Below are 26,112 nucleotides of genomic sequence, written 5' to 3' on the forward strand. Positions count from 1 at the left end.
TTTCCCAGTGAACAGCAGGGGTGGGGGCGGGGGGGGGTGCTGGATGTGGTTCCTGGCCTCCTTGAGTTGGCAGAAGGCAGGAGGCTTGACAAAAATGGAAGCAGCAGAGCCAAACAATATGACCTCACCAGGTATCCCTAGGGGACAGCTTCCTGCTATTTTCGTCCAAATTGGGTTTTTTGTTTTTGAACATGTGTTAGCAAGCGGAACTCTAACTGCACACGACTTCCTAGTGTGTTTATTTCCCAAAGCCTTCTCATTCATGGTGCTTGTGAATCTGGATTCAAAACAGCTGGGGGGGGGGGAGGGGAGCTGGGGGAAGTGGGGGAATGATGCTTTTCTGATTTTTCAAATTGCTGTGTTAAAGTTTGTGTAATCCCGTGATATTTGAGGGGAAGCTAGGCCCTATGCCTGGTGACTTCTCAGTCTCTGGTTCTTCATTTCCCCCACCGATTCATTCACTGTCATGCATCTATTATGTACCTGCAGCATTGCAGGCACCAGTGTTGGTACTGGGGACATGGCTGGGTGAACAGAACAGTTCTGCCCTATGGAGCTTATATTCTAGTGGTAAGAACAGTACACAAGTAAACAAGTAAACTGTGGTATGTCCGATGACAAGTGCTATGGAGGAAACAAAGTTGGGGGAGGCAGGAGGGGTCAGGACGGAGGTGCTTTTCAGAATGGCGGTCAGAAAAGGCTTTGGTAGTGTTTTGATATTGGGGTGAAGACCTAAAGGAGGTGAGGAAGTGAGCCATGTGGACAGCTAAGAGATGACAATTCCAAGGAGAAGCAGCAGCCAAGTTTAAATCCTGATAGGTTATGAAGGCTTCCTCCATCCCCATACATTTCCCCACATATTGGATTCTGAGGCCTCCCAGGGCAAGGACTGTGGGCAAGGGCTTCTGGGATTCTGAGGGAAGGGAGAGGACATTTCTAATTTATTTTTCATCATCCTGAGGTGTCTGGCCTTCTCCCATCAAGTCAAAGCCCATGTGCTAATGCATGGCCCAAAATAGCAGTGAGCAGGCCTTTAATGGAATTCACACATGGAGAGATTTCCAAGAATGGTGGGGATGGAGGAGCAGGGGGTGGGCCGGGAGAGTCGGGGTGTAGCAAACAGGCTTTCAGCTCAGACACTGAGAGTTGCCTTAGTTCAATAACGTCACAACTGGCAGCCTTTTCCTGCTGTGAAGCAACTCAGGATAAATGGCTGTATGCCCATGGGAGACACACATCTTTTATAGAGTGCAAGTGAAAAGGAGTGACATTGTAGGGCTAACCACAATATGGCTTTCATGTTCGACAGTTCTGGGTTCAGATTCTGGCTCTGCTACTTAACTAACTGTGTATTCTCTTTAAGTCTCAGTTTCCCTATCCAGGGTATAATGATAGTGCTGTGCCATGAGCCATAGGGAGGATGAAATGAGATGGTATGTGTAAAGGGCCCAGCATTGTGCCTGGCTTATATTCCATACTCAGTAAATGGCAGCTACTATTATTCCTTGCTCATGGTTTTTTAATTGCAAAAGCAATACATGCTCATGGTAAAACATTTAGCAATACCAAAATATGGTAAGTTAAGGAACGAGAGCCTCACAGGCTCAAGGTGAATCCACTCTTTGGTGGGCCTACCTAGGACCTTTTCTGTGTGTGTGAGAACACGTGCACAGATATGCATAAACACAGTTGCACAGAAGCACATATACCGGCTGCTATTTTTGTTGGGGAGGGAGGAGCAGAAATGAGATTATACTATATACATTGTTCCATGCTTGTTTATTTAGACTTAACTGTATGTCTGAAGTAGTACTCTACTCCAATAAAGTGTATATTATGTTCTTTTACATTAACTCACACATCTACACATGATTTGCAAATGTTGGTGCATAGTGTTATTAAGAGAATCTTACTTGCGATTGAGGCATAGCGGTCCGGTGGAGAGAGTACTGAGCTCAGAGACACATGATGTAGAGGTGAACAATAAGCCAATTGGCTCTCCTGGGCCTCAAGTTTCTCATCTGTAAAATGGGGATTTTGTCCCCATTGGGCTCTAAGAGCTTTTTCCTTCACTACATATTTAAAGGATGTGGTGTAAGTAGAAAAATGGAAAATAAGTCCCTTCCTTAGGGAGTTTGCTCTCCAGTTAAAGAAACATCCTTGAAAATAAGGCAGTGGGATAAAAGCAAGTGCCCCAAAACCACAGACCTTGAAGTAGAGTTTGAACTTTCAGCTCAGGACTCACCGTTTAGGCAACATAAACAGGAAAAGGGAAACAACAGGGAAGAAATTATAGGCTGTTATTTTCACAACCCAAAATTTTGAGTCATAAATCCGTAATATTTTTTCTGCATATAATTTCCCCCATACCCTGAGGACTGCCTCATCAACCCAGAAACTGTATTGGACAAAAATCTGTTTGCTGAAATCAAATGGACTCTTCCTTAGCTGTAAGCATCTAGGGAGATGAACACCTCCAGGACATGTAGGCTTTGGTTCACCCCCTTCTCCTTTCTGCACTTTTTTCCCAAGAGGAGAGCCCACTGAACTGTTGAATCAGCTTGCAGGATGCTCGATGCTCATTGGGTTGCACCGAAGGGCAGGATCACTAGGTTACAAGGTCACCTTCAAAAGCACATGAGTAGCTCAACTAGTGGGCACTCTGCCCAGAGGACCTTTGGCCATGTACTTCTCCCTGCTGGTCTCTTGAGCACATTCTGAAACTCTTAATTTCCTCGGTATACTGTCTTTCCTTGAGTCCAAATGATGATAAGATTTAGATTTTGGCTTGGGAAAGAGGTGACAACCTGGAAAATTAACATTCACTGCTAATGGAGTGATCTAGTGCCCTAGTTTTCTCCTTTTCCCCCTCAATTCTATTTGAATTATATAATACTGGAGGGTTGGAGAAGGGGAGAATTAGCAATCAGGAAAGGAGTTTTTCAGTAAGAGGCTGGATTAGTTAAGCACCTCTTAGTGCCACACTTCCCTTCCAAGGAGGCCTGGGAGAAATATATAGCTGATCCAGACCAAAACCCTGAATACACCCAGGCCACTGTGCTCTCTGCTCTCTCCACCTTCCCAGCTTCCTCTTGAGTTGAGAGTAGACTTTAACATCTTATCTAGGATAAAGGACAGCTCTGTCTGGCCCTCTATTGTCAGGAGCTTCATTTGTTGTTGGCAAACTTCAATTTCCCTGGATCAAAGACCAGCTTAAGAAAGGCTTAGATGCTATCCCAGTCCGCTTGGTAAACCATGCTTCACTGAGTTGCATTTAAATGAGTCAACAGACATATGGATTACATTTCACTTAAAATACACATGGCTTAAGAAATTAGAGGATATCGTTCTTTAACCAAGTATTTGGCAGATCTAAAGTATTCAAAATGTTTTTCCAAACTCGGCATGCAGCTGGGCTCCCCATTCCCCACAGCTGAGACTGAATAACTGAAGGAAGCTGGTGCTGAGGAAATGGTTGAGTGGATGGGTGGGGACACCAGAATTTGATGAGAGCTGCCTGTAAGTGTATGCAGTCTTCTTCAAATGTTTTCTGAAGTACCAGGAACTCCATTAACCCTGCTGCGTTGACTCTGAGGCAGCGGAGGCAGAAGCGGATACAAATTCCAAGTACTACACTAGGCACCTTGCCCCAGAGACACCTGTGGTCCTGCTGGAGATGTAGTTTCCAGTTGTAGCTTTGTAGACGGAGATGTATTTCATCTACAATTCCCACGTTGCCCAGAACCCCTAGAGTTGCAGACCGAATGGATCGCCAGCCAATCTGATGTGATCTTTTTGCAAGCCAAATTCTCACATAAGCAGCGTCTTTATTATTTCTAAATGACTGGAGACTTGATGCCGCTTTCTTAGGGTCCGTTGCATAAATTTAGTTTCAGTAATTAGGAGAGCTGATCTGAAGGGAGGTAGCTATACAGTTGCCAGAAGAGAGTATCGGGGAGCATCTGGAATTGAAATAACCTAGAAGTGTTGATTGAAGGCCGCGAGTGAGCCCATACACCCAGAACATCATAATCCATAGAGTAGAACAGACTCAGGCTTTGGTGCACAGAGACCCACATTCAGTTCCAGGCACCGACACTTCCCGGTTAGGTGGCCTTTGGCAAGTCACCTGCCTTCTGAATATTTTCTTTATCTATATTCATAATGATACTCAGTCCTTGGTTAGCATGTGCTGAGAGCCAGTCACTGTGCAGAGACACTTCACACACTGTTCTATTTAATCCTCATGGCAACCCTTTGAAGGAGGTATTATTGTTATTCATATTTTATGAATAAGGAAACTCAAGTGTAAGGATGTTTAAGTAATTTACCCAATGTCAGGCAGAGCCAGGAGTCAAACTCAGAACCATCTGCCTCTTACTATATTCTACCACATGCATAGAAAATAGACATTAATACCTTCATTGCAGGGTGAGGTAAATTGAAAATTGCTCCCCATCCCAACATATTCACATTCTAATCCTGGGAACATGAGACTATGTTACTTTATATGGCAAAAAAAGAGTCTTTGTAAATGCAAATAAATTAAAGATCTTGAGAAGGGGAGATTATCCTGGATTATCTAGGTGGCCCTCAGTGAAATCACAAATACATTTATAAGAGGGAGGCAGAGGGAGACTTGATCGTAGACAGGAGAAGGCAGTGTATAACCATGGAGGTAGAGACTGGAGTAACGTGGCCACAAGCCATGGAATGCAGGCAGCCACTGGAAGCTTGATGGGGCAAGGAATGGAATCTCCCAGGGGGAGTGCAGGCCTGTTGTCACCTTGATTTTGGCTCAGTGGTCCTGTTGGAGATGTTGTTTCCAACTGTAGCTTTGTAGACTGAGATGGATTTCATCTACAGTTCCCATGTAAGACGGATTTCATTCTTCTGGCCTCCAAAATCGGGAAAGAAAAATTTCCTGTAATGTTTAAAGCCACCAAGTTTATGGTAATATACAGCAACCACAGGAAATGAATACCCAGGGCTCATGAGTTTAGTGGTAATGTATTAGGAGGTGCTCAGTACAGTGCCTAGCACATAACAAGCAGGTTTCAATACACACTAACTTTCATTAATGCAAAATCAAGAACAAATGTTTTCTAAAGTGCCTTGGTAATGCATAGCATTGCACATGGCCCCTGTGACTGTCTTCATGCATGAAGCGACAAGAGAAAAACATATTGAGAAATAGTGTTGTGTGGTTATTACTTATCAGCATTTCCTAAGTTCCAGGTCATGTACTCTGATGCTCAGTCTGCCTTCAGGTAACTTCTGGCTGAGGAATGGTGGTCAGATATTAATAATGGTGTCAACAACCATGGTAATTATAGCTGTTACCATGTAAAAGATGCTTACATAGCAGGCACTGTTCAGAGGTCTCTATGTGGTTCATCTAAGTGAATCCTCACAACAACTCTGAGGTGTCGGTACCTGTATTAGCCTTATTTGGCAGATGGAGACCTTGAGACATGGAACAGTGTGACTTGCTCAAGGTCACCTGGGTTGGAAGGGCAGAGCCAGGATGTGAAGCTAGATCTGTTTGATTTCAAAGCCCAGGCTCTTAGCCATGGCCTTGTATTGCTTCTCAGATGCCTTGCCCTTGCTCGATATGTTCTATCTCAGTTAGAACTGGCATTACTTCCCCATTCTACCTTCCCTCTTCCCTTTCCTTCTGTCTGTCCTAGGCCTTGATTAGGATCTGGATTTCAGTGTATGGTATGGATTTAGAGCTTGGCTCTTTGCACCCACTGATGACGTAAGCTTGTTGAGTCTCAGTTTTCTCATCCACTTAATGGGGCTAATAATAGTGGCCACCTCGCTGGATGTTGTGTGAGTTCAATAACGTAATGCTCTTAGAGGATGTGCACAAGGCCTGGTGCACCATGAAAGTGTAATAAATAGTCGCTATTATTTGTAATTCTCAGGGTCGGAAAAACAGTTAAGAATGAAGTAAGAGGGAATTCCCCTGGGTTGGTTTCCAAATGTAATTTGGAGGAGTTGACCTTAGAACCCATTGCCCCTGAGAGGAAATTCACTTCTGCTCTCCAGGCATGCCCAGTTTGACCTAACTGTATCTCAAGAATACAGCTTTGTAGGGTTCTCTAGCCAGCCAAACTGTACCTCTTTTCTGTGCCTGCAGAATCAGTGCCCAGCCACTCCCTTGGCAAAACCCTGAACTGTCCGATATGGAGGTCAGGATTTGTTTGCCGGTTCCGGCTCTATCTCCTTCCAGGGATCCACAGCCAGGGATGCCTGTGTAGCCAGGAAGGATGTCCATGGTTTTCTTTTGTCTCAAGCTTATTTCTCCTGGCAGCCCTTCAGCAGGAGCACGGGGTAAAATGAATGGGAGGAAGCTGTCAGCTGCCCTGTTGGCCTTAGATGGACTCTTGTCAGAGCAAAGGGAAGTACTGCACTTGGAGGAAGTCAGGAGTTGATTCTTGAGTTTAAGGATCCCTTTACCATCAGGCTGTTTACCTTAAGGTCACAACGATAGCCAGCATCCAGCGTGTGCACATTGATGCTGAACTTAGTATCTTACATAGATTTTTTTTAAAGCCCTTTGTAAATCTCCATGTAAATTTACCCAAATAGGGTTATACTACATCCTCAGTTTTATAAATTTTTTTCAGTTGGAAATATAGCATGGACAATCATCAAATCATTAAAAAAATTTATACAAGAAAGTTTTGGAGTGTTTGAAAACTTTGATAATAAAATTCTAGAAAAAAATTACACAAGAAATAGTTTCAAAATAAATGAGATCATACTGTATATATTATTCTGTAATTTGCTTTTTTATTATTTATCTTCAGTATCTTTTCATATTAGCATATTCATATAGCATATTTCATATTAGCATATTTATAATATATTATTCTGTAATTTGCTTTTTTATTATTTATCTTCAGTATCTTTTCATATTAGCATATTTATAGGTCTGTCTCATTCTTTTTAATGGTGACATAGGATTCCACTAAATGGATAGATCAAAATTAATATCCTTATTAATGGACAGTTAGGTTTCCAATTCTTGCTATTTCAAGTAATGCTGCAGTAATTAGCTTACACATTATCTTTAAGAACACTTGCTAGCATTTCTGTAGGATTGATACCTACAGGTAGAGTTGCAAGGTCATTTAGCATATACGTTTAAAATGGTTTGGATTTTGATCAGTTGTACCTTTCACTCCACAGCTTCTACCCCCGAAGGCTGTACCTTTTTACAGTCATGCAGCAGAATATGAGAGCATATTATAGACACATTTCCATGAAATTTATCAGATGATTTTTTATCAGGTAATATTAAATTGTATATATATGTGATATTAAATTGTATATATATGGCGTAATTGTAAATTTCTTATAATGAAAAGTTATCAAATGCATAATAATATAATGAATCCCCATATGCCCATCGTCCAGATTCAGTAATGATAAAGATGCCAGAATTAACTTAATTACCCCATATGGGTAGGCATTCATGCTGTTTCTTCTTTTTTTTCATTTTTACAAACAGTGCTGAAGTGAACGCCCCTGTATTCTTTGGAAGGTACTTCTAGAGGATCACCTTCTAGGTTTCAATCACTGGATCAGGGGACTTTATGTGGAACACGTGGATAAACGCACATTGCCTTTGACTTCCCTCTAAGTTACATCCTACAGCCCTTGTGGAGCCAACTTTTCACACACTCTCACCAATGGGTCGAGTTTTGAGCTTGGGCACACTCTTCAAACCCAACTCTCCTTCCATTTTTTAAAAAAAGCTTTATTGATAAATAACTCATAAACCATATAGTTTATCTATTTAAAATATACAACTGAATGTTTTTTAGAGTTGTATAACCCCACATGTCCTAGCTTTTGAACATTTCATCACTCCAAAAAGAAGCCATTAGCAGTGTTACGGGTTGAATGTGTCCCCGAAATTCACATGTTGAAGTCCTAGCCCCCAGGACCTCAGAACAACCTTATTTGGAAATACAGTCATTGTGGATTTAATCAGTTAAAATGAAATCATACTGGGATAATCCAATATGACTGGTGTCCTTATAAAAAGGGGAAATTTGGCCACAGGCATGCACACAGGGAGAACACTGTGTGAAGATTGAGGTCATGGAATAAACCAAGTAACTACCAGAAGCTGGGAGAGAGGCCTGGAGCAGATCCTTCCCTAAAACTTTCAGAGGAAGCATGGCTCAGCCAACCCCTTGATCTTAGACTTCTAGCCTCCAGAACTGTGAGATAATAAATTTGTTTTTTAAGCCATTCAGTTTGTGGTACTTTGTGAAGGCAGCGCTCGCACACTGATGTGAGCAGGCGCTCCTTTTTCCCCACCCCCCTCAGCAATAGGCAACCACTACTCTGCTCTCTGTCTCTATAGTTTTCCGCTTTTGAGATATTTCATGTAAAGGAGATTATACAACATGTGTTGTTTTGGTGTTTTTGTTTTTTGCTTTTTTTTTTTTTTTTTGTGACTGGCCTTTTTCACTTAGCATAATATCTGTGAGTTTTAGCCATGTTGAATAGCATGTATCAGTAGTTTATTCCTTTTTATTCCTATATAGTAGTCCATTGTATGGATATACCACATTTTGTTTATTCATTCATCAGCTGATGGATATCCTGCATTTAAAAAAAGTGGTCTTTTAATGTTTATTTATTTTTGAGAGAGAGACAGAGACAGAATGCAAGCAGGGGAGGAGCAGAGAGAGAGGGAGACACAGAATCCAAAGCAGGCTCCAGGCTCCAAGCTGTGAACACGGAGCCTGATACGGGGCTTAAACTCATGAACTGTGAGATCATGACCGGAGCAGAAGTCGGATGCTTAACCGACTAAGCCACCCAAGCGCCCCGGATCTCTTGCATTTTAAGCCAGAGCTAACTTGTCTCCATTCCACAAGGTTGATTTCAGCAAATGTTATGGAGCATGTATGTGTAAAATACTATGCAAGTGCTGTAGGGAATAGATGTAAATACAGTGTCCTTGCCCTCTGGCAGTTTACTGTCTGTGGGAGAGAAAACATGCAAACAGCATACATAATTCAAAGCAGATTACAAACTTAATAATAAGGTTGCAAGTACAGTGCTGAGGAAGCAGGTGGGAATAGAGACTTGCTGACTGGGGCATAGAGAAAACTTCCCTAAGGACGGTTACTTGGAGCTCTGTCCTGCAGGAGCAAGGAGAAAAGGCTGTGGGTTGTTGTTGTTGTTGTTGTTTTATTGAAGTATAATTGACAGACAATATCCTATTAATTTCAGGGGCACATGATTTGATATTTTTATACATTATGAAATGATCCCCATGATAAGTTTAGTTACCATCTGTCACCATGCAAAGTTATGTTGATATTGTTGACTATATTCCCTATGCTGTACCTTACATCCCCATGACTTATTTATTTTGTAACTGGAAGTTTGTACCTTTTAATCCCCTTCACTTATTTCATGCCCCCGCCCCACTCTGTCCCTTTTCCAATAACCAATCATTTGTTTCTTATATCTATGAGTCTTATCCTGTTTATTCATTTGTTTTGGTTTTTAGATTCCACATATAAGTGAGATCACACAGTATTTATCTTTCTCTGTCCGATTTATTTCATTTAGCATTATGCTTTCTGGGTCCATCCAAAGGAGGGGAGGCTTTGGATGAGGGAGGGAGGAGAGGTGTGTGGAAAAATGAGAAAGGAATTCAGACTGAAATTAATATATAAATATTTGGTCTGGATCAAGGGGCACCAGGGCTGTAGTGCTAATAATCTCTTAGGAATTCAGTATTCCAACTAGCCAGATCATTTTGACTCAGAAGGGTATTATGTGGGGACTAGGGAAAGGGTTTATTTTCCTTCCACAGCTTGCTACCCCAGGATTTCAGTGCCCTAAAGCTCAATTTTTTATTCTCTTTCTTTTTAATTTTATTGTTATTGTTAATTTTTTTTTTTACTTTGAGTTGGGCTTTCTTCCCTCAGTTAAAACCACGTGGTCAGGGAGGTAGATGGGGTACCTCTAGGAAAGATCCTTGAGGTACACTCCAAAGCTAGGCTGCATTTTTTTTTAACACATCGGATGAGAAGAAGCTCTTGCCCCACCCCTCCCCATTGAAGGGAACTTTGGTCTGAGTCTAGTGGATCAAAGTGTACCTGGTGGAGGGAGCCATAGACTGATTGCAAGAGGTTGAGCATAAGGCAGAGGGTGGCTTCTTCACAACTTAGGGAGGCAAGGAAAGCCTCCTGAGAAGCAGGGCATGCTGGGTGGGATGCAGAAGGATATGTGGATATACTTTTGGACTTGGGAGATGTGTGGAAGTGCCACCTTCAGGACCTCTGTTTTCTCCCTAGCTTCTAGGATGTGTCGAGGCTCTTCATCTAGACTCCCTAGAAGGTGGAGGATGTTTCCACTCCACAGCCTTTGTGTTTGTGCCCTGTTGCATGACTAGCTCAGGAAAAATCTAAGGGAGGAGGAGGTCAATACTAGAGCCTCTGGACTGGTTCTGTTCTGAGAATGAAACTGCGTTTACATTTCACCCAGGAAATATTTTGATTTTAAGAAAATGAGCTTACTCTTTCTCTATGTAGAATTTAGTGCCATACACAGACCTTTAGCTGACACCTTGAATACTAAATAAATAGGCTCTTGGGCACCCTGGAACACATCATAGATCTTGTTCAAACTCAGCTGGAGGTGGACATTGGGTCAGAGAATCCCTGGCTTTTTTTTCTTTTTTCTTTTTTTTAAGTAGGCTCTATGCCCAGCTTGGGGCTTGAACGCATGACCCTGAGATCAAGAGTCACATGTTCTACTGAATGAGCCAGCCAGGCACCCTGAATCTCTGGCTTTACTGATGGGAATCTCTATTGTATTGGGCCTGAGGTCTGGTCTACTCATTGGTAACTCTTCACTTCTTGTCTTTCCTTCCTTCTCGTCCTTCATTCAACAGGTATTGTGAGTGCCAACCACGTGGCAGGTACTGGGCTAGGTCCTGGGTGTTCCTTGGAGAGCAGTGGCAGGCAAAGCACAGTCTCTGCCATGGTGGGGCTTAGAGCTTAGTGGAGGAGCCAGGGAATGAAACTTTTCTGGAACAATGTAGGGCTGTAATGGAGGACGTAGAGGCTACTGTGGGAGCATGGGGAGGGGGAGCCTACCCTGGACTGGAGGTAAGGGAAGGCTTCTGGGAGGAAGTGAAGGAAGGAAGGAGTAGGAAGAGGGTGGTAGAGTTGGCCTATTCAAGCTGCAGTGGTAGAAGAAACAAAGGCCTGAAGGTAAGAGTAACATGTGGAGATGAAAATAAGTTCTTTGTGGTTATAGCAGAGGGAGGAGGGCAGGAGGAAATGGTGAGAGAGGAAGTTGGCTAGGTAAGCAGGGGTGAATCTTTGAAGAGCCTTTTAGGCTCCTTAAAGGGGTTGGCCATTTATCTTTAGGGCAATGGGGAGCTGATGAAGAATATTTTAAAAGCCAGATAGTAACAGCTTCCCAAATGCATTTGACAAGGACTACTTCAACTGAAGTGTAGGATGGGTTGGAAGGGGCAAGACCAGAGAGGTACTAAGACCCATTCAAGAGTTTTATTATAACTGAGTGAGAAATTAAGGTGATTGAATTTAGGGAAGAGGTAGCTGATAAGGAGAGAAGGGGATGTGTTACAGGCATATTTATAGGGTGGAATCGTGGAGACTGGGAGGTGGGTTGACTAAGCGCTGAGGAAGGGGATGGAGTCAAAGACCAATGTGAGTTTCCTGCATGTGTAGGTAGTGGGACAGGGCTGCCGGCCCCTGGGTTTGTCCTTAGCTTGCAATAGGACCTCAGACAAGTCACTTCTTTTTTCAATCTTTAGTTTTCTCATTAGATGAAGGTAATAATCCCCATGCACCAACTTGGCAGGATCATGTTGGAGATTCACTGATAAAATCCAAGTGTAAAGTAGTGTCCTGTTCTCCTTCCATGACCCTAAAAGGCTGGGCAGAAGCAAAGTCTGTCCTTACCCTGGTTATCTCTGTAATTTGGGCTTTTACATGGTTTCCCCCCTTATCTGCAATTCTAAGCACTTAATCTCCCAGGAACTGGTGAGCCTTCTGCCTGGTCCAGCAGCTGAGGCCTCACTGGGAGCCTCTCTGGGGGGAGCTGGGCGGGCGGGGGGGGGGGGGTCCTCAAACCAGCTTTTGTTGAAAACAATGATATCATTGAATGGGTGGAGCTGGGTTAGGCTTTTCTTAGCCAGTTTCAGGAGAAATGGGGTCTTTATGACTTCTGTACTTATGGCTCTTATCCAGTCCCTTCCATAGCTCCCATGTACCCCACTGCCCCCTTTTCTTCTCTCTCCCCTGAGGTTACAGATTTGTGGAAAACTGGCAGCCTCCACATTTTCTCCTCTTGCATCAGCCTCCCTGGAGAGAAGTCCAGATGGGCCAAGGGGCTATAATGGCTGCATTATATCAGGCATGGTTTCTTTTTCCAAGCCCCCTCCTCCACTGAAAGGAAAGGCAAGTCACACAGAAAGGAAGGGATTCTTTTGAAGGGAGACTGGAATGCTAGGGAAAAAAGGTGATCTAAGTGTTGGGAAAGATATCAGGCTCCTGGTATGCTAGAAGCACTTTATCTCCTGACTTCTTGATGCTAAATATGGGGCTTGGGTAAGAGTGCAAAGATTACGCAAGCCTTTCAGTTATGCGGTGATAGGAATATGGCTGGGGAAAAGGAGATCAGCAATGTTGAGTAAGGACCCTTAGTTCCTGTTCTCTATGCCATTCTTCCTGTTTGTCCTCAACACACACACACACACACACACACACACACACACACACTCTCACACTCACACATATGCACACACACACCTAAATACTGATGCACCCTTCCTCCATAGCTATGTAAGCAGCTTGTTACGGGTACTTGCTAGTTGTTGCCTGACTGGTTTGCAAAAGTTCTAGGAAGGAAGGAAGATGGGCTGTTTAACAGTGATTTGGCCTCCTGGGACCAGATGGTCATACCCGCCTTCTGTGTGGCCTGGTTTGCAAAGTGCTTTCACAGCTGACCTTGTAGGGGAGGAAAAATAATTTACCCTCTACCTTTCTAAGTTCTCAGCTGGGAACCCTGTAAACAAAGGCAGATTAACAAGAGAAAAACAGACAGAAGTTTATTAACATGTATACATAAGAGATAGCCAGGGAAAAATGAGGAGTAACTCAAAGAGTTAGAATTCAGGCTTATGTAGCATCTTTCCCAAAGAACAGTAAATTTGTAGAGAAATGACAGGACAGAGGAAAACAGTTACACTTCCAAAGATGGTAAGCTGTGGGAAGGTAATATATGGCAAACTAATGGGAGACAAAAGCTAGTCAGTAAAAGTTGTGTAGATTCCTCTGGTGCCTTCACCAGGCGGATAGGGTCTGAAGTTGTCTCTGGTGATTAACTTTTGTCCTTCCTGGTAGAGAGGGGAGGAGGGACGCTTTTGAAAATTTTTGTCCTGATTTTAGGCAAATAGGTAGAGGGCAGAGAGCATGTTTTTTGTATCTGTTTCTTTTCAATTGCCTTTGGTGCAAAATTATCTGTATGCTTACTTGGCACATTCCGCCACCCTTCAGCCTACTCTGATCTTCATAATAGAGATGCAGGTGCTGGGGAGGGCAGGAAAACTGTGCTTGTGCCACTCACTCAACTCCCTTAGCATCCTAGCACAGTGCCTGGCACACCACGGTCTCAGTCAGTATTTGTGGAATGAGTAAACAGGTTTGCAGAGGCAGAGCCTGAGCCTCAGAAGAGGTACTGCAGCTTGGCTGAGGACCCAGAACAAATACATGATGGATTCAAGCCAGGAGGAACTTGGTCTCCCTGATGCCATGTGCCCCACAGTTTGTACTATATGATGCTGCTTAATAAGCAGTTATTGATAAGATTACACGAACATCCTTCCTCTCTGCCTTCTGGGAGTATCTGGATGGCCTAACTCTTGGATTATCTACCACTGACATTTAGCTTATTTTTGTTTATTTAGACTGATGAGTTTAGAAGCAAAATATAACTATGTGATGTTGGGTAAGTTGCTTTTGCTCTTTTTCAAATTATTCATCTATAAAAGTGGATTGAGGGGCTCCTGGGTGGCTCAGTCAGTTAAGTGTCTGACTCTTGATTTTGGCTCAGGTCATGATCTCATGGTTTGTGAGATCGAGACCCATGTCGGGCTCTGCACTGACAGTATGGAGCCTGCTTGGGATACTCTCTTTCTCTCTCTGCCCCTCCTCCACCTTCCCCTCAAAATAAATACATAAACATTAAAAAAATATAAAAGTGGATCGAGGGTTGGGGTGCCTGGGTGGCTCAGTCGGTTAAGCGTCTGACTTTGACTGAGGCCATGATCTCACAGTTTGTGGGTTTGAGCCCTACATCGGGCTCTGTGCTGACAGCTCAGAGCTTGGAGCCTGCTTCACATTCTGTGTCTCCCTCTCTCTCTGCCCCTCCCCACTCACGCTCTACCTGTCTCTCTCTCTCTCAAAAATAAATAAACTTAAAAAAAGTGGATTGAGGAGAAGCATTCGACAGATAGGGTGGCATAAAAAGATTCTTTTGTTGCAGTCAACTCTGCAGTTTGTATACTGACCTCCCCCCCCCCCGTCCCCCCCAAAAAAAACTTTACGGAAAGGATATGGGACAACAGATAGAATGTGTTGGGGGAAAAAAAACCAGATGAAGAACTAGGGCTTGAACAGGAAGGATTTAGGAATTCATAGTTAGTCTTTTCAGGTGCCACCACTGGGGTGACTCTGCTCCAGCCATTTTCACCAGATGTCACCCATCATGGAATTTGGCGAAATGAGATTTGATTGTCTTGGCTTGTCACTACTGACTCCAGGTGCCCACAGTCAGTATGCAGGGACAGGGGAGCATTTGTCTGAATGCAAATCGGGGCAATCTTACTCCAAGAAGGTGGCAAAGATGCTAGAGGCTGGGACAGTTGTCCATTACGATCTAGAAGGGCTCGCCAACATCCGACCTTCTTGACTGCATCATAGCTGTGATTTGTGCTTTAGGATGTTAAAAAACCTGGGGCAGAGTTATTGGGATATTTAATCAGAGTCTAAAAGGGACGAAGCACCCACATTTAAGGTGGGTTGGTTTCTTGTCTTCACCCACCTGCTTTTTGTATGCTTTTTTTCATAGGAAAAATGAAATGGTCCTCTTTCCTAACATATTTTCGTAGGCCCAGTGATCTTAGAGGTTCCTTTTCTTCCCTTTCCCTTTGTCTTATTCACCAAGTAAATCTCTGAAATATGCCTGGTACCTCTTGTTTTGGCCCTTCCCTTCAGGTTGATCTGTTAAACAAGCACTGTGGTTGTTTATCAAAATCTGGTTGCCAGAGAGACTGCTATCAGGTAATGTTTTCATTTTTAAAAATTTTCTGAGAAGTGGTAGAGATAGTACCCCATTTCTTTTAACTATTCTTATCCGGCTCCAATAAATACTCATAACAGGCTCTTCAGGACACTGCAGAACAAATCTCTAGACTCTTGGGTGACAGATTTTGAGGTCCCTTATCTCAGGTCTCTAACACTTAAGCTCCCTGATCCCAAGAAATCAGCCGTGTTTGCACAGAGAAGTTACTCGTTTTTGTGGAGTTAGCCAAGAGGGAGGCATGGAGAGGATTAAAGAAATGCCCTGCTGGTCAAAGGAGTAAACAGTGCTCATCCAAACATCCTTTGGTATATAAAAGCAAAACATAGAACCAGGAGCTGGTGGGAAGGATGCCAGGTCTTATAGGGACTGGGAGAAGATGTAATGGGAAGTGGTTGGTGAAAAAGAGTGTTGGTTTAATGCATTGTTGGGAAACTTCCTTAATAAAAGGTTAAAGAAAACATGCCATGTAGCTTTGGCTTTTTGCCAGGATTATGGGTAGCGCCATCTTGCTTCAAAGTGTTGCTTCTGGAGCTGGTCCTCTGGCAGTAATGATACTTATTCAAGAAAGTCCTTGGGGTAGGAGGGGATCCCCACTCTTTAGATTAGGAATGATGTTTAAAGTCCCTCCTTCCTTGGCCTTTCTGTTCCCTCAAAAAGGAATGCCTCTGCCTGTGGGCCCCTGGACTTGTCAATCCTTATTTGGCTTTAGGGCCGTGCCTTTGGCATGTTGGTTTGTTTCCATTCCTTTGGAGTCAGAGGTGGAATGAGCACTGGTTTAGAAATCTTGGTTCTGAGACAGCTGTCTCTTCTCCCCTTTACTTTCTCCTTCTTCGAAAACAAAAGAAAACAAAACAATACTTACTGAGTTTGTTTTTTTGTCCCAAATATGGGTAAACGTAGGCTATTACGTTAGAATAGCACTCTCTGCTTTTCAGAAACCCTTCCAGTGTCTGCCTGTCCTGGGCATCACTATTTCCATTTGGTAGAAGGGAGACTAAGGCCAAGTAGCTTGTAACTGGCATAGTGTCCCCTCGCTAGTTAAAAAATATTAATACCCAAAAAGAGTATTATGAACCCTCAGATACTCATTATCTGGATTTACCAATTATCAAGATTTTGCCACATGTGCACATAGCTGTTCCCAGAGAAAATGATAACAGTGAATTGTAGAACACAAAACTGTATACTTTAAGAAGAGTTCTTTCACATTTGTTGATTTTACTTAACAAAATTTCATAGGCATTTGACAACAGCCCTGTGAAGTAGATTCTAAAATTCTTCCCATTTTATAGATAAGAAAACAGGCACAGAGAGTTTAACTGACTTGCCCAAGCTCACCGGAACTTGAAGTATCAGTGTTTGAATGTATGTTTCTCATTTGGTCCTTTCAGTGATGCTGTGAGGTAGCAATTATTACTCTGTTATTTTGTGGTCTAGGAAACGGAGGGTAAAGGTTTCGGTGGCTCAAGTGAAGTAGTTCTCATACAAATACTGGTGAGCACATGTCAAAGTTCGATTTATCTCATTAATGCATTAATGGGGGAACCAGCAAGATGATAACTGGCTTAAAAGTTGGATAAGGGAAATATGTATGTATTTTTTTAATAGTGAAAAAAATGAATGTTGAGATAAGATTGCTAAGTTAGACATAAAACTGGTTAATATCATCCTAGAGATGATGAAACCATAACGTTTGTAGTTATCTTTTCTACTGGGTAGAAATCATTTGCATTTCCTCTATTGTGTCTTATTAGCATTTTACAAGTTAACGGCTCATTTTACAGACTTGTACAAGAGCTGCCTTAATTAATTGTAAATAGTCTTTCAAAGCTACACTTCCCCCCTACAGAGTCGGAAGACCCTTAGCCTGGCCTCCCCGAGCCTGCCACGCCATGGTGCTCTTGTACGAAATTGAAAAAAAAACATAGTCATCTTTTGCCTCATTTCTGGGGTTTGAAAGAACAGTTACCTAGAGAGTAGTGCAGCTGGTAGTGAAGCTTTCTGAGCCCTGGACTTTTCTTCTGTGCTGTGCATTGATCCAGTGGGATACGAGAATTCCCAGAACCTGAAAATCCCAGTATCACCTGGAAAAACTATTTAAAATACAGATTTCTTAGTCCTTCTCTAGAGAATATAATTCTCATTGGGGCTGGGCTGGGGCTTGAGATTTTATATTTTTTCAGTGTTTCCGGGTGTTGTGCAGTTACTGGGCTAAGTCCCATAGCTACGGCATTGGGAGTATGAGCGAGAAATGACAGAGGCTTGCATGATCATCAGCACGGGTGGGCATGGTGAAGGTCTTCCAGGGGAAATAAGAGGGCTCAGCAAGGCTATACCTCCCCAAGCATCACTGGTGTTTAAGAGCTAGGATACTCTTTCTTGAAGGACCTAGAGGGAGCAAGATCTGGGGGAGGAGGTGTCAGTAAAAATAGCCACTGTGGCATGAGCTAAGTAACGTTTACTTATACTGAGCATGGCTGCATTGGTTGTTTTTCAAGGTAGTTTGGAAATTGTTATCACTTTATCTTCACCACGTGCTTATCTGAAGCAGAGGAAGGAGGACTGAACTCAGAGACGTTTTGCAAATTTGTTTTAGCCCTGCTGCTTCTCTTTCCAGAGGGAGTTGTAGAGATTGAAGTTTAGAGAGGCATTTGAAATTTGTCTGATAGTAAATAGTCCTTAAAGGGATTGTTCTGGTTTTGAAGGCACTGGGCTCTAGCAGAGGTGGGTCAGGGCTGTTTCAGACTACAGTGTGCTTTTGGGGTCTGGCTGCGCGTACAAACAGGGCCCTGGCCACCACAGGCAGCTCTATTGTCCTTCCCTGGAGAGCGACCTTATATCTAGTATTTGAGAAAAAGCTTATTTTCCCAGGTGGGATTCAGTAGATGCAGGTTTTGGTAGAGGACATGGGGGTCTGAGTGACCTGGGTTTTGCCCACAGTGAGCATTTCTGTGCTAGCTGCTGTTAGTATAGGAATACTGTCTACCTGCTTTGTGGGCTTGTGAGCCTGGACGGTGTGTGTATGGGGTGGGGGGACACTTTGTAGAAACTGCTTTTCTATCAAAGCCAGTAAAAGGAGGGGGTGGGGTGGGAAATCTTGGACAGTCCTTCTCTCTTCCTGGACTCACATCACTCACAACTTGTTTCCTGAAAATCCTAATACACTCCAGTGGTGAGAGATGGCTTCCTGCTGATATGCTGAGCCAGCCCCTTGTCAGGGAGGAGATGAGAACAAGATGTGGCTGAAGAAGGGGCGGGTGGGCCAAGCCGTGCTGCTCAGTGGCCCTGTGGCCCTCTCTCTGAGTCCCGAGAACACTGCCAGGGCACCCCATGGGCACGCAGGCATAGATAGGCCTGGCTCGGGGCAGTGGAGAGGATTTGGAAGTTGTGTTTTGTCTATCGGTAGAATTGCACAGATGGTGGTGATGAAACATGACCCTTCCTTTTGCTTCTAGAAAGAAAGACCTTCCTGGCCAACATCTGTAACCCTATTTGGAGAAAAGGTTGTTGTTTCAAAAAACTAGCCCTGAAGTTCTTAACATATCCATCCATCCCCTTTCTCCTGCCATGTGCTTTGCTTACTATATTTTTCTTGCATATATTCGCAACTAACAGGTCATGACATTTTTGTGACATCCCGTGTGTCTGCAAGGCAACTATCATTACCATCAAATTGTGGTTTGGACTGCTGGTTCTTGGAAGCGCTTTATTTTTATGCTTCTGCCTTCTAAGGGAGACAGAGCAGAAAAGTGCTTAAGAAGCATAGTCAGGGCCAACAGACCTGAGTCTGAAACCTGGCCCTGACATCATGCCATGAGAACTTGGACAAGTTAAATGTCTGAATTCCCAGTGTCCTCAATTACAAAACGGGGAAACAATTAGGACCTACCTCATAGGCGTGTTGTACATAGGTGTGTTAAATGGTTTAACACTTCAATATGTGTGAACTGTTGTGATGCAACTTATCTGGTTTTTTCAAACTCAGAATGATCCAGGATGTGGTAGAGGCAGGAAGGTGATAGGGGCTTGGAGAATGAGACACTTTGATATTTCTGAAGTTCGCCTACCTTAAAAATATTTTGAGGACTTGTGGTCTAGGGTGGTGGTTCTGCATCAAAATCACTGAGAGAGTTATTACAATGGATAGTTGGGCCCTAACCCCAGAGTTTCTGTCCGCCCCAGTACATTTGGGCTGGGGTCCAACAGTCTGCATTTTTAACGAATTCCTAGGTGATGCTGATGCTGCTGGTCGTGAAATGGCAGTTAGGTAGAAGAGGAAGCAGATTGTTCCATGTAGATTCAGAAGACAGAATGAGGCCAGTGGGTGCCAGTGACAGAGATAGATTTTGGTTCATTGTAAGAACGTTAACTGTTGTATGTGGTCTAAAATGGAGTGGGTGGTCTCATGAGTTCCCTGTCACTGGAGATGTCCAATCCTGAAGGGCCATCTGGCAGATTCCTACGCTAGGTAGAAGGTTCATTTGTTCATTCGTTCCTTCGCTTATTCCTTCTCCCACTTACTCACAGAATAAACATGTACTGCCTGCCTGGTACGTGCTGGGAGCTGGGGAGAAGCCCTGAATGAAGCACCTCTGCCCTTGCTCTTAGGGAGCCCACAGTTTAGTGAGTTTGGCTAAATGATTACGAAAGTCCCTTTCAACCCTGAGGCTCTGGGAGTCCTATGATAATGGTGTCAGATCCTCAGAATAAGAAGCTGCAGAAAGATGCTTACCCTTCTGAAGGTATGGCTGGGGACTGACCATAATGTGGACACCTCTGAGGTTCAATCTGGAATGTTCTCTTTGGAGCATCTTAATGTCACTGAATGAATGATTTTTTTTTTCCGCCTGAGACCCAGACTAGGCTGAGAATGTATTTACCAGGGGTGCATTTCCTCTGGGAAAATTCACATCTCCCCACTGGCACTGGGAACGGACCATTAAACTCTGAACCCTTTTCTAGCTGTCCATGATGCCATCTGTGAAGGCAGATCTAGGGAGTGGGCCTGCGAGAATAATCTAATTGCCTTTTCATCTCTCTCAAGTGATAAACTGGAACATTAATGGCTGGGGAGAGTTAGGGGAAAATGGGTAAATTATATCAGTTTTTCTGGGTTCTTCCATCATAATCCCTGGTGAAAGCAATAATGATAATTGCTGACCTTTACAGAGCTTACTCTATGCCAGGCCTGGTGTTAAGCCCTTTTTGTGCATTTTGTTATGATACTCTTAATATAGCCCTATCAAGTAGGCATATTATCCTCATATTTGCAAGGAGAGGAAACAAAGGTTCAGAGAGGTAAAGTAACTCACTCATGGCTATGGAGACAGTAGATGTCAGAGCTGGAATGTAAACTTCATTCTCTCAGACTCCAGACCATGCTCCAAGCTCCTAATGCTGAAAACAACTCATTCATTCAATTACTAGTTAAGTCATTCTTTCATTAAATAAATGTTAAGCACTGGTATGTACTGGTGCACTAAACAGCTTGGCCTCAGTCCTCCTGGGGCCTATGGTTTATCTCCCGCAGACAAATGGGTGACTCCTTCCTTGGATCCTTGGCTTATTAGGTGCTAAGGAGAAAGACATAGGGCTGGGAGACAGACCCTGCCAAGTGAGCTACAGACCCAGAGTTTTCATGTGAATGAGAGTTTCTCTACACAAGCTGGGTTTTGTACTTCGCTTTATTTTTACATCTTTCTGTTGGGTTTCTTTTCTTCTTGTCCAAGCCTTGATGTTGAAGGGCTTGATGTAGTAGAAGAGACAGTTCTTGTGACATTTGCCTTCTGGCTGCACTCCGGAATGGAGAGGAATCTCAGTCAGGAGTCCCAGAACTTACAGCCAGAAGTGACTCTGGAGACCCTCTTCAACGGACCTCGTCTTGCTGGGAAATGTCCTCTCTTCCAAAACCAGGGTTGTCTCTGCACATTCCTTTGGCTCTCTGTGCTGGCCTCAGTCTATACTTTCTTCTTCCTAAAAGCAGTTTCAAATTAGGTTTTCAGGTTTCAAAATAAATAATTATTTTTTTTTTTTAAAATCAACCAGTTTTTAGAAATATGCAACTTAGATTGTGAACATCTGCAATGCCCTGAGATAACCACCATTAACAATGGGTGTTTGCTTCTCCATGTGTTCTCAATGCCTACACTTGTGTGTATTGTTATCAGTTTTTCATTAGGAGGGATTTTTAAAATGTGTATTTTCCTGAAATGTATTGTTTTGATCTAACTCCATTTTTAAACATTTTTTTCCATGTTAGTACATCTAGATCCTCTTAATTCTTGTTTTGTTAGACTTCAATTTCTCTTCCATGAGACACCTTTTTGCCCTTAGACTTCAACTTTCTATAGATGCATTTTGCTTTTAATGTGGCTGAGCTAGTTGAAACTTCCATTTGGCTCTTTTATTTTTCTTTTAACTTTTAGAGAAATGCTAAGAACCTTGTTTGGTGTTGCCTTGCCTTTGATGAGGGATTCTTAACTTCAGCTTCAAGGGGTCTGTGGCAAGAGAGAAACCAATGTGAAGTTTTAGAAAAGAAAAGAAAATAAGAATTTGTTGTAAGGGTAACACAGAACTACCAGGTCTCAGGACATCTGGACCACTAGGTCTCAGCAAAGGCAGACAAAGGCAACTCTGGGAATCGAGGCAGCAGGAACAAAGGAACAGATGAATTGCTTCCATCTGTTTGGTTTTTGCAACATCACTCCATTGGCTTAGCTTGGAACATGGGCCACTCTTGGCCAGGGCCAGGTAGGACACCTTGATTGGCAGTCTCACCAGAACATGCAACAGGATGGAAGGATTCCCATGAAGAAAAATTGGCGAGCCAATACTGCAAGTTGGTGGATGCAGTGCTAGCATAATTATAGGTACAAAAGAGCGTCCAAAGACCTTGGGAAATTTTGAATATGGGTTCGCTTGTGTGTATTCCCAGGACCCAGAAAAAGTTGCGACCACTGCTGTCGTTTTGTCTCCTTCATCTGGTTGTCTCCATACTAAGTGATGATCCCATTAAGAACAAAATTAATAAACTTCCTCCTGGTTTTCTTTTTGTTCCGTAGGCCCTTAGGGCTGCTCATTTTCTTCTGCACAGAGATGCTTGGGTGGTTCTTCCTGGGTCATTTAGAATGACTGCCCACTGTTTCCAGGAGGGTGGAGGCCAGCACCTAAAGAGACAAATGTCTATGTTTATTCTTTGCAGGTACCTTTTTGCTCCAGCCTACACAGAAACCCATTATACCCCAAGTGGCAACGCTCAAACCACCATGCTGAAATCTGAGGTGAGTTCAGGTCAGCAGGGATCTGTCAAGCAGCTGGCCTGTCCTGGTGCCACCCCCGGGAAGTGAGGAGATATGTGGTGGGCACAGTCCCTCCTCTGGAGGGATTGTTTGCCCTGACCCCAGACCCAGGGCATGAGCAGGAAAAGCAAAATGTGAATTTGTTGTTTCATAAGGGCTCCCTCTCCTCTGCTGACTAAAATGATCAGGCAAACAGAATATTTTAGGGTAAGTGCCTCTGACTACAATTGGCATAAATCATTACAAAGCAGACATTTTCTCTGTTGTATGTTAATCACCCACATATTAACAAAAGTTTAAGTAAAAGGAATGATTTACTGGTAATCCTGCCATTGCACTTAATTAGATGTTTAATTGAGACTTTTCCATATGGATGTATAAGGTTTTGTAGTCTGCCTTTTATAATGGGATTTTAGGTTTCATAGATTTTCTTGTTTTGCTGCCATCTTCATATTGGATATTTTCCCCCTCAAAAGTGTTTTTGAGTTTGGCTATTTGCAAAAAGATTTGTCATTTAAAAAATGGTCTTTCAGGGGCGCCTGGGTGGCGCAGTCGGTTAAGCGTCTGACTTCAGCCAGGTCACGATCTCGCGGTCCGTGAGTTCGAGCCCCGCGTCAGGCTCTGGGCTTATGGCTCAGAGCCTGGAGCCTGTTTCCGATTCTGTGTCTCCCTCTCTCTCTGCCCCTCCCCCGTTCATGCTCTGTCTCTCTCTGTCCCAAAAATAAATAAACGTTGAAAAAAAATTAAAAAAAAAAAATGGTCTTTCAAATGGTTTCTCAGAAGGATGAATTTTAGTCTGCTTCACCACACCCCACTGGTGAGCACTTAAGGTAGTGAATTGTACACGTTTCATGGTCTGCTAGCTTTTCCTACTGAAGTACCTGCTAGTGTTCATGGGGTCAGATCAGTGGTTCTCAGCTGGGAGTGATTTTGTTTAAAGTGTTTCTTTTATTTAAACTTTTGTTAACATGTGGGTAACTCACATAATGCAAAGAAAATAGGATTCAGGATGATTTATATCAATTTTAATCAGATGCAGTTACCCTAAAATATTCTATTTGTTTCTTTGACCATTTTGGCCAGCAAAGGCTTGGGGGACACTTGGCAATGTCTGGAGCCAGTTGTTGACTGTCATGACTGGGAGGTGGACGCTACCAGCATCTGGTGGGTAGAAGCCAGGGATCCTGCTAAGTGTCCTACAGTGCATAAGGCAGTCTCTCCACAACAGAGGATTATCTGGCCCCAAATGTCAGCAGTGCCCAAGGTGAGACACTCTGGATTAGAGTGACTCTTCTCGGACCATGCAGATGAGATGGGGTGAAGAAGGGAAGATGGAACACCAGTGGTCTTCTGCCTTTGGGTCAGGACATCACGCACTTTTGTGGCATATAGATGTGGAGGTGTGGTGTATAGGGCCACAGGGTAGGTCCCTCTGCCTCAGTGCTCCTCTGGCAGCTTCCCGTGGAATCTTAGATTCCTGCATGGCCCATGTTTAAAATATCCCTGTTAGAGGGTAGATGTCCAAAAGGCCATGGCAGCCACCATCAGTCAGTAAAAGCTCAGATTAGTTTATCAGCTTAGCCTTGGATGGGGAAAGGGACTCAGGACAGCTAAGTTTTAATAGATCTAAGAGGTCTGGAGGATAGTAATCAGGTGGCTGAGGTGCTGTGTTGGATTGCTGCATGTGAAGATTAATGCAATCTTACTCACCAACGCCTTCCTGGATAGGGAAGGAATTGGCAATGTGGCCACTACCCACAACAGGCAAGTTGGCTGTGTCTTCTCATCTCTGGGGAGGCTATCCAGCTGTGGCTCCCCACCTTCTTCAGTACCCCTGGTCAAAACCTCTTCCATCATTGAGACTAAAGTTCTGTGCCTCCAGGGAGGGAGGGAGAGGGCAGGCACGCCTCGAAAGCCCCTACACATAAGGACCTCACAAAGTACGGTCCTCTCAGTTTGGCTCCTGCACTTCTCTACCCACAGCTCAAGAATGGGTCTCAGTGCACAAGTTTGCCATGAGCTCATACTTCCTGCTATGAAAGCCCCCTTGGGTGGCCCCCTCAGGCCGAGAAGCTGAGAAGGAATGCGATGACTTCATGACTGTTCATTTACTTGTTCTTTGTGCTCTCAGAGTCAGGCAGAGATGCTGTGAGGGCCTTTCAGATGGAAGAGAACTTCCCCTCATTCCCAGAACTCTCCTTCTTCCAGAAGGTCTTGTTGACCAAAGCACATCCTAGCTGAAGTATGGGATAACCCATTGTTTTCTTATATCCCCTCCTGCAGGACTCTTGCAAAGCCCCCACCCGGCCTCAGGGAGCTCCTAGTCAGCTTTCTTATCTGGGAGCTGAGGACTTCAAAGAGAAATGAGAATAGAATAAACCGTTTGGTTGTGCTTGACCCCAATGTTGAGAACCATGCCCTGCTACCAGCCTGGGCCTGGGATAGTGGGAGCTCTGGAGCTCTGGGAACTTCCTCAAACTCATCAGCCAGGCCTGTAGGAGTTACAGAGTTTGGGGTCTAAAGCCAGGGTTGTAGCCTTGGCTTTAACTAGCTATGTGACCTTCAACAACCCTTTTGACCACACTAGTATTGAGTTTCTTCATCAGAAAACTGGATACGCTAAGATCTGACTCTCAGAGCTGTAGAAGGGTACAATGAATCACTGGTTTTATGAGAATTTATAAACATCTCTCCCAACACCACATTTTATTCATGAGGAAATGGAGAGAAGAGAAAAAGTAACATGCTTATCTTCAGATAACCAGTAAATGGCAAGGCTTAGACTAGAGCTCAGTCCTCCTTGGTGCTAGAAGAGAGAAGAGCTGTAACAAATGAAGCCCTGTGCACTTTCCTGGGGCTGCTTTTGCCAGGGGTGGCTATGGAGTCTGGAGTCAGGCTGCTGTCATTCCAGTCTCCACCTGGGTGTGTGACCTTGGGAAAGACTTGAAACCTCTCCAACCTTTAGTTTCCCCCCACCTCCTTTTTTTTTTTTTTTTAATTAATTTATTTATTTTGAGAGAGACAGAGCATGAGTGGGAGAAGGGCAGAGAGGGAGAGAGAGAGAATACCAAGCAAGCTCCACACTGTCAGCACAGAGCCTGATGTGGGACTTGAACCCACAAAACCGTGAAATCATGACCCGAGCTGAAATCAGGACTCAGATGCTTAACTGACTGAGCTACCCAGGTGCCCCTAGTTTCCCTTTTTAAAAAATGGGAATAATAATATCTACCTCCTAAGGCTGTGAGATTGTCAGAATTAAAAGGAAAAAATCGACATCAGTTTTTTATCCAGTAGTAAGGGCTGGATAGATGTTAGCCCTTATTGTTTGTAACAGGAAATGGTGGGATCATTATCACACACGAGGATGTGTGTGAAAGCCCCTGGTAAATTTAAAGCATGTTACAAAAGTCAGTTGTTAATGCTATTT

General features: G+C 43.6%; 1 protein-coding gene and 1 long non-coding RNA gene across 2 annotated transcripts in view; both read left to right on the forward strand.

Annotated features, from left to right (window-relative positions):
- The window catches only part of ADAM19 (ADAM metallopeptidase domain 19), an 81,775-nt gene that overhangs the window by 9,679 nt on the left and 45,984 nt on the right, over positions 1–26,112 (forward strand). The window contains exon 4 of the mRNA XM_030328443.1: positions 22,586–22,664. Coding sequence (XP_030184303.1) covers positions 22,586–22,664 — 79 coding nt within the window. The remainder of the gene's footprint in view (positions 1–22,585; positions 22,665–26,112) is intronic.
- Positions 6,924–8,271, forward strand: LOC115522907. The gene is made up of 2 exons (XR_003971595.1): positions 6,924–7,302; positions 7,523–8,271. It is a non-coding gene; the product is annotated as an uncharacterized LOC115522907 (long non-coding RNA).

This window comes from Lynx canadensis, chromosome A1 (genome assembly GCF_007474595.2).
Source record: "Lynx canadensis isolate LIC74 chromosome A1, mLynCan4.pri.v2, whole genome shotgun sequence".
NCBI lineage: Eukaryota > Metazoa > Chordata > Mammalia > Carnivora > Felidae > Lynx > Lynx canadensis.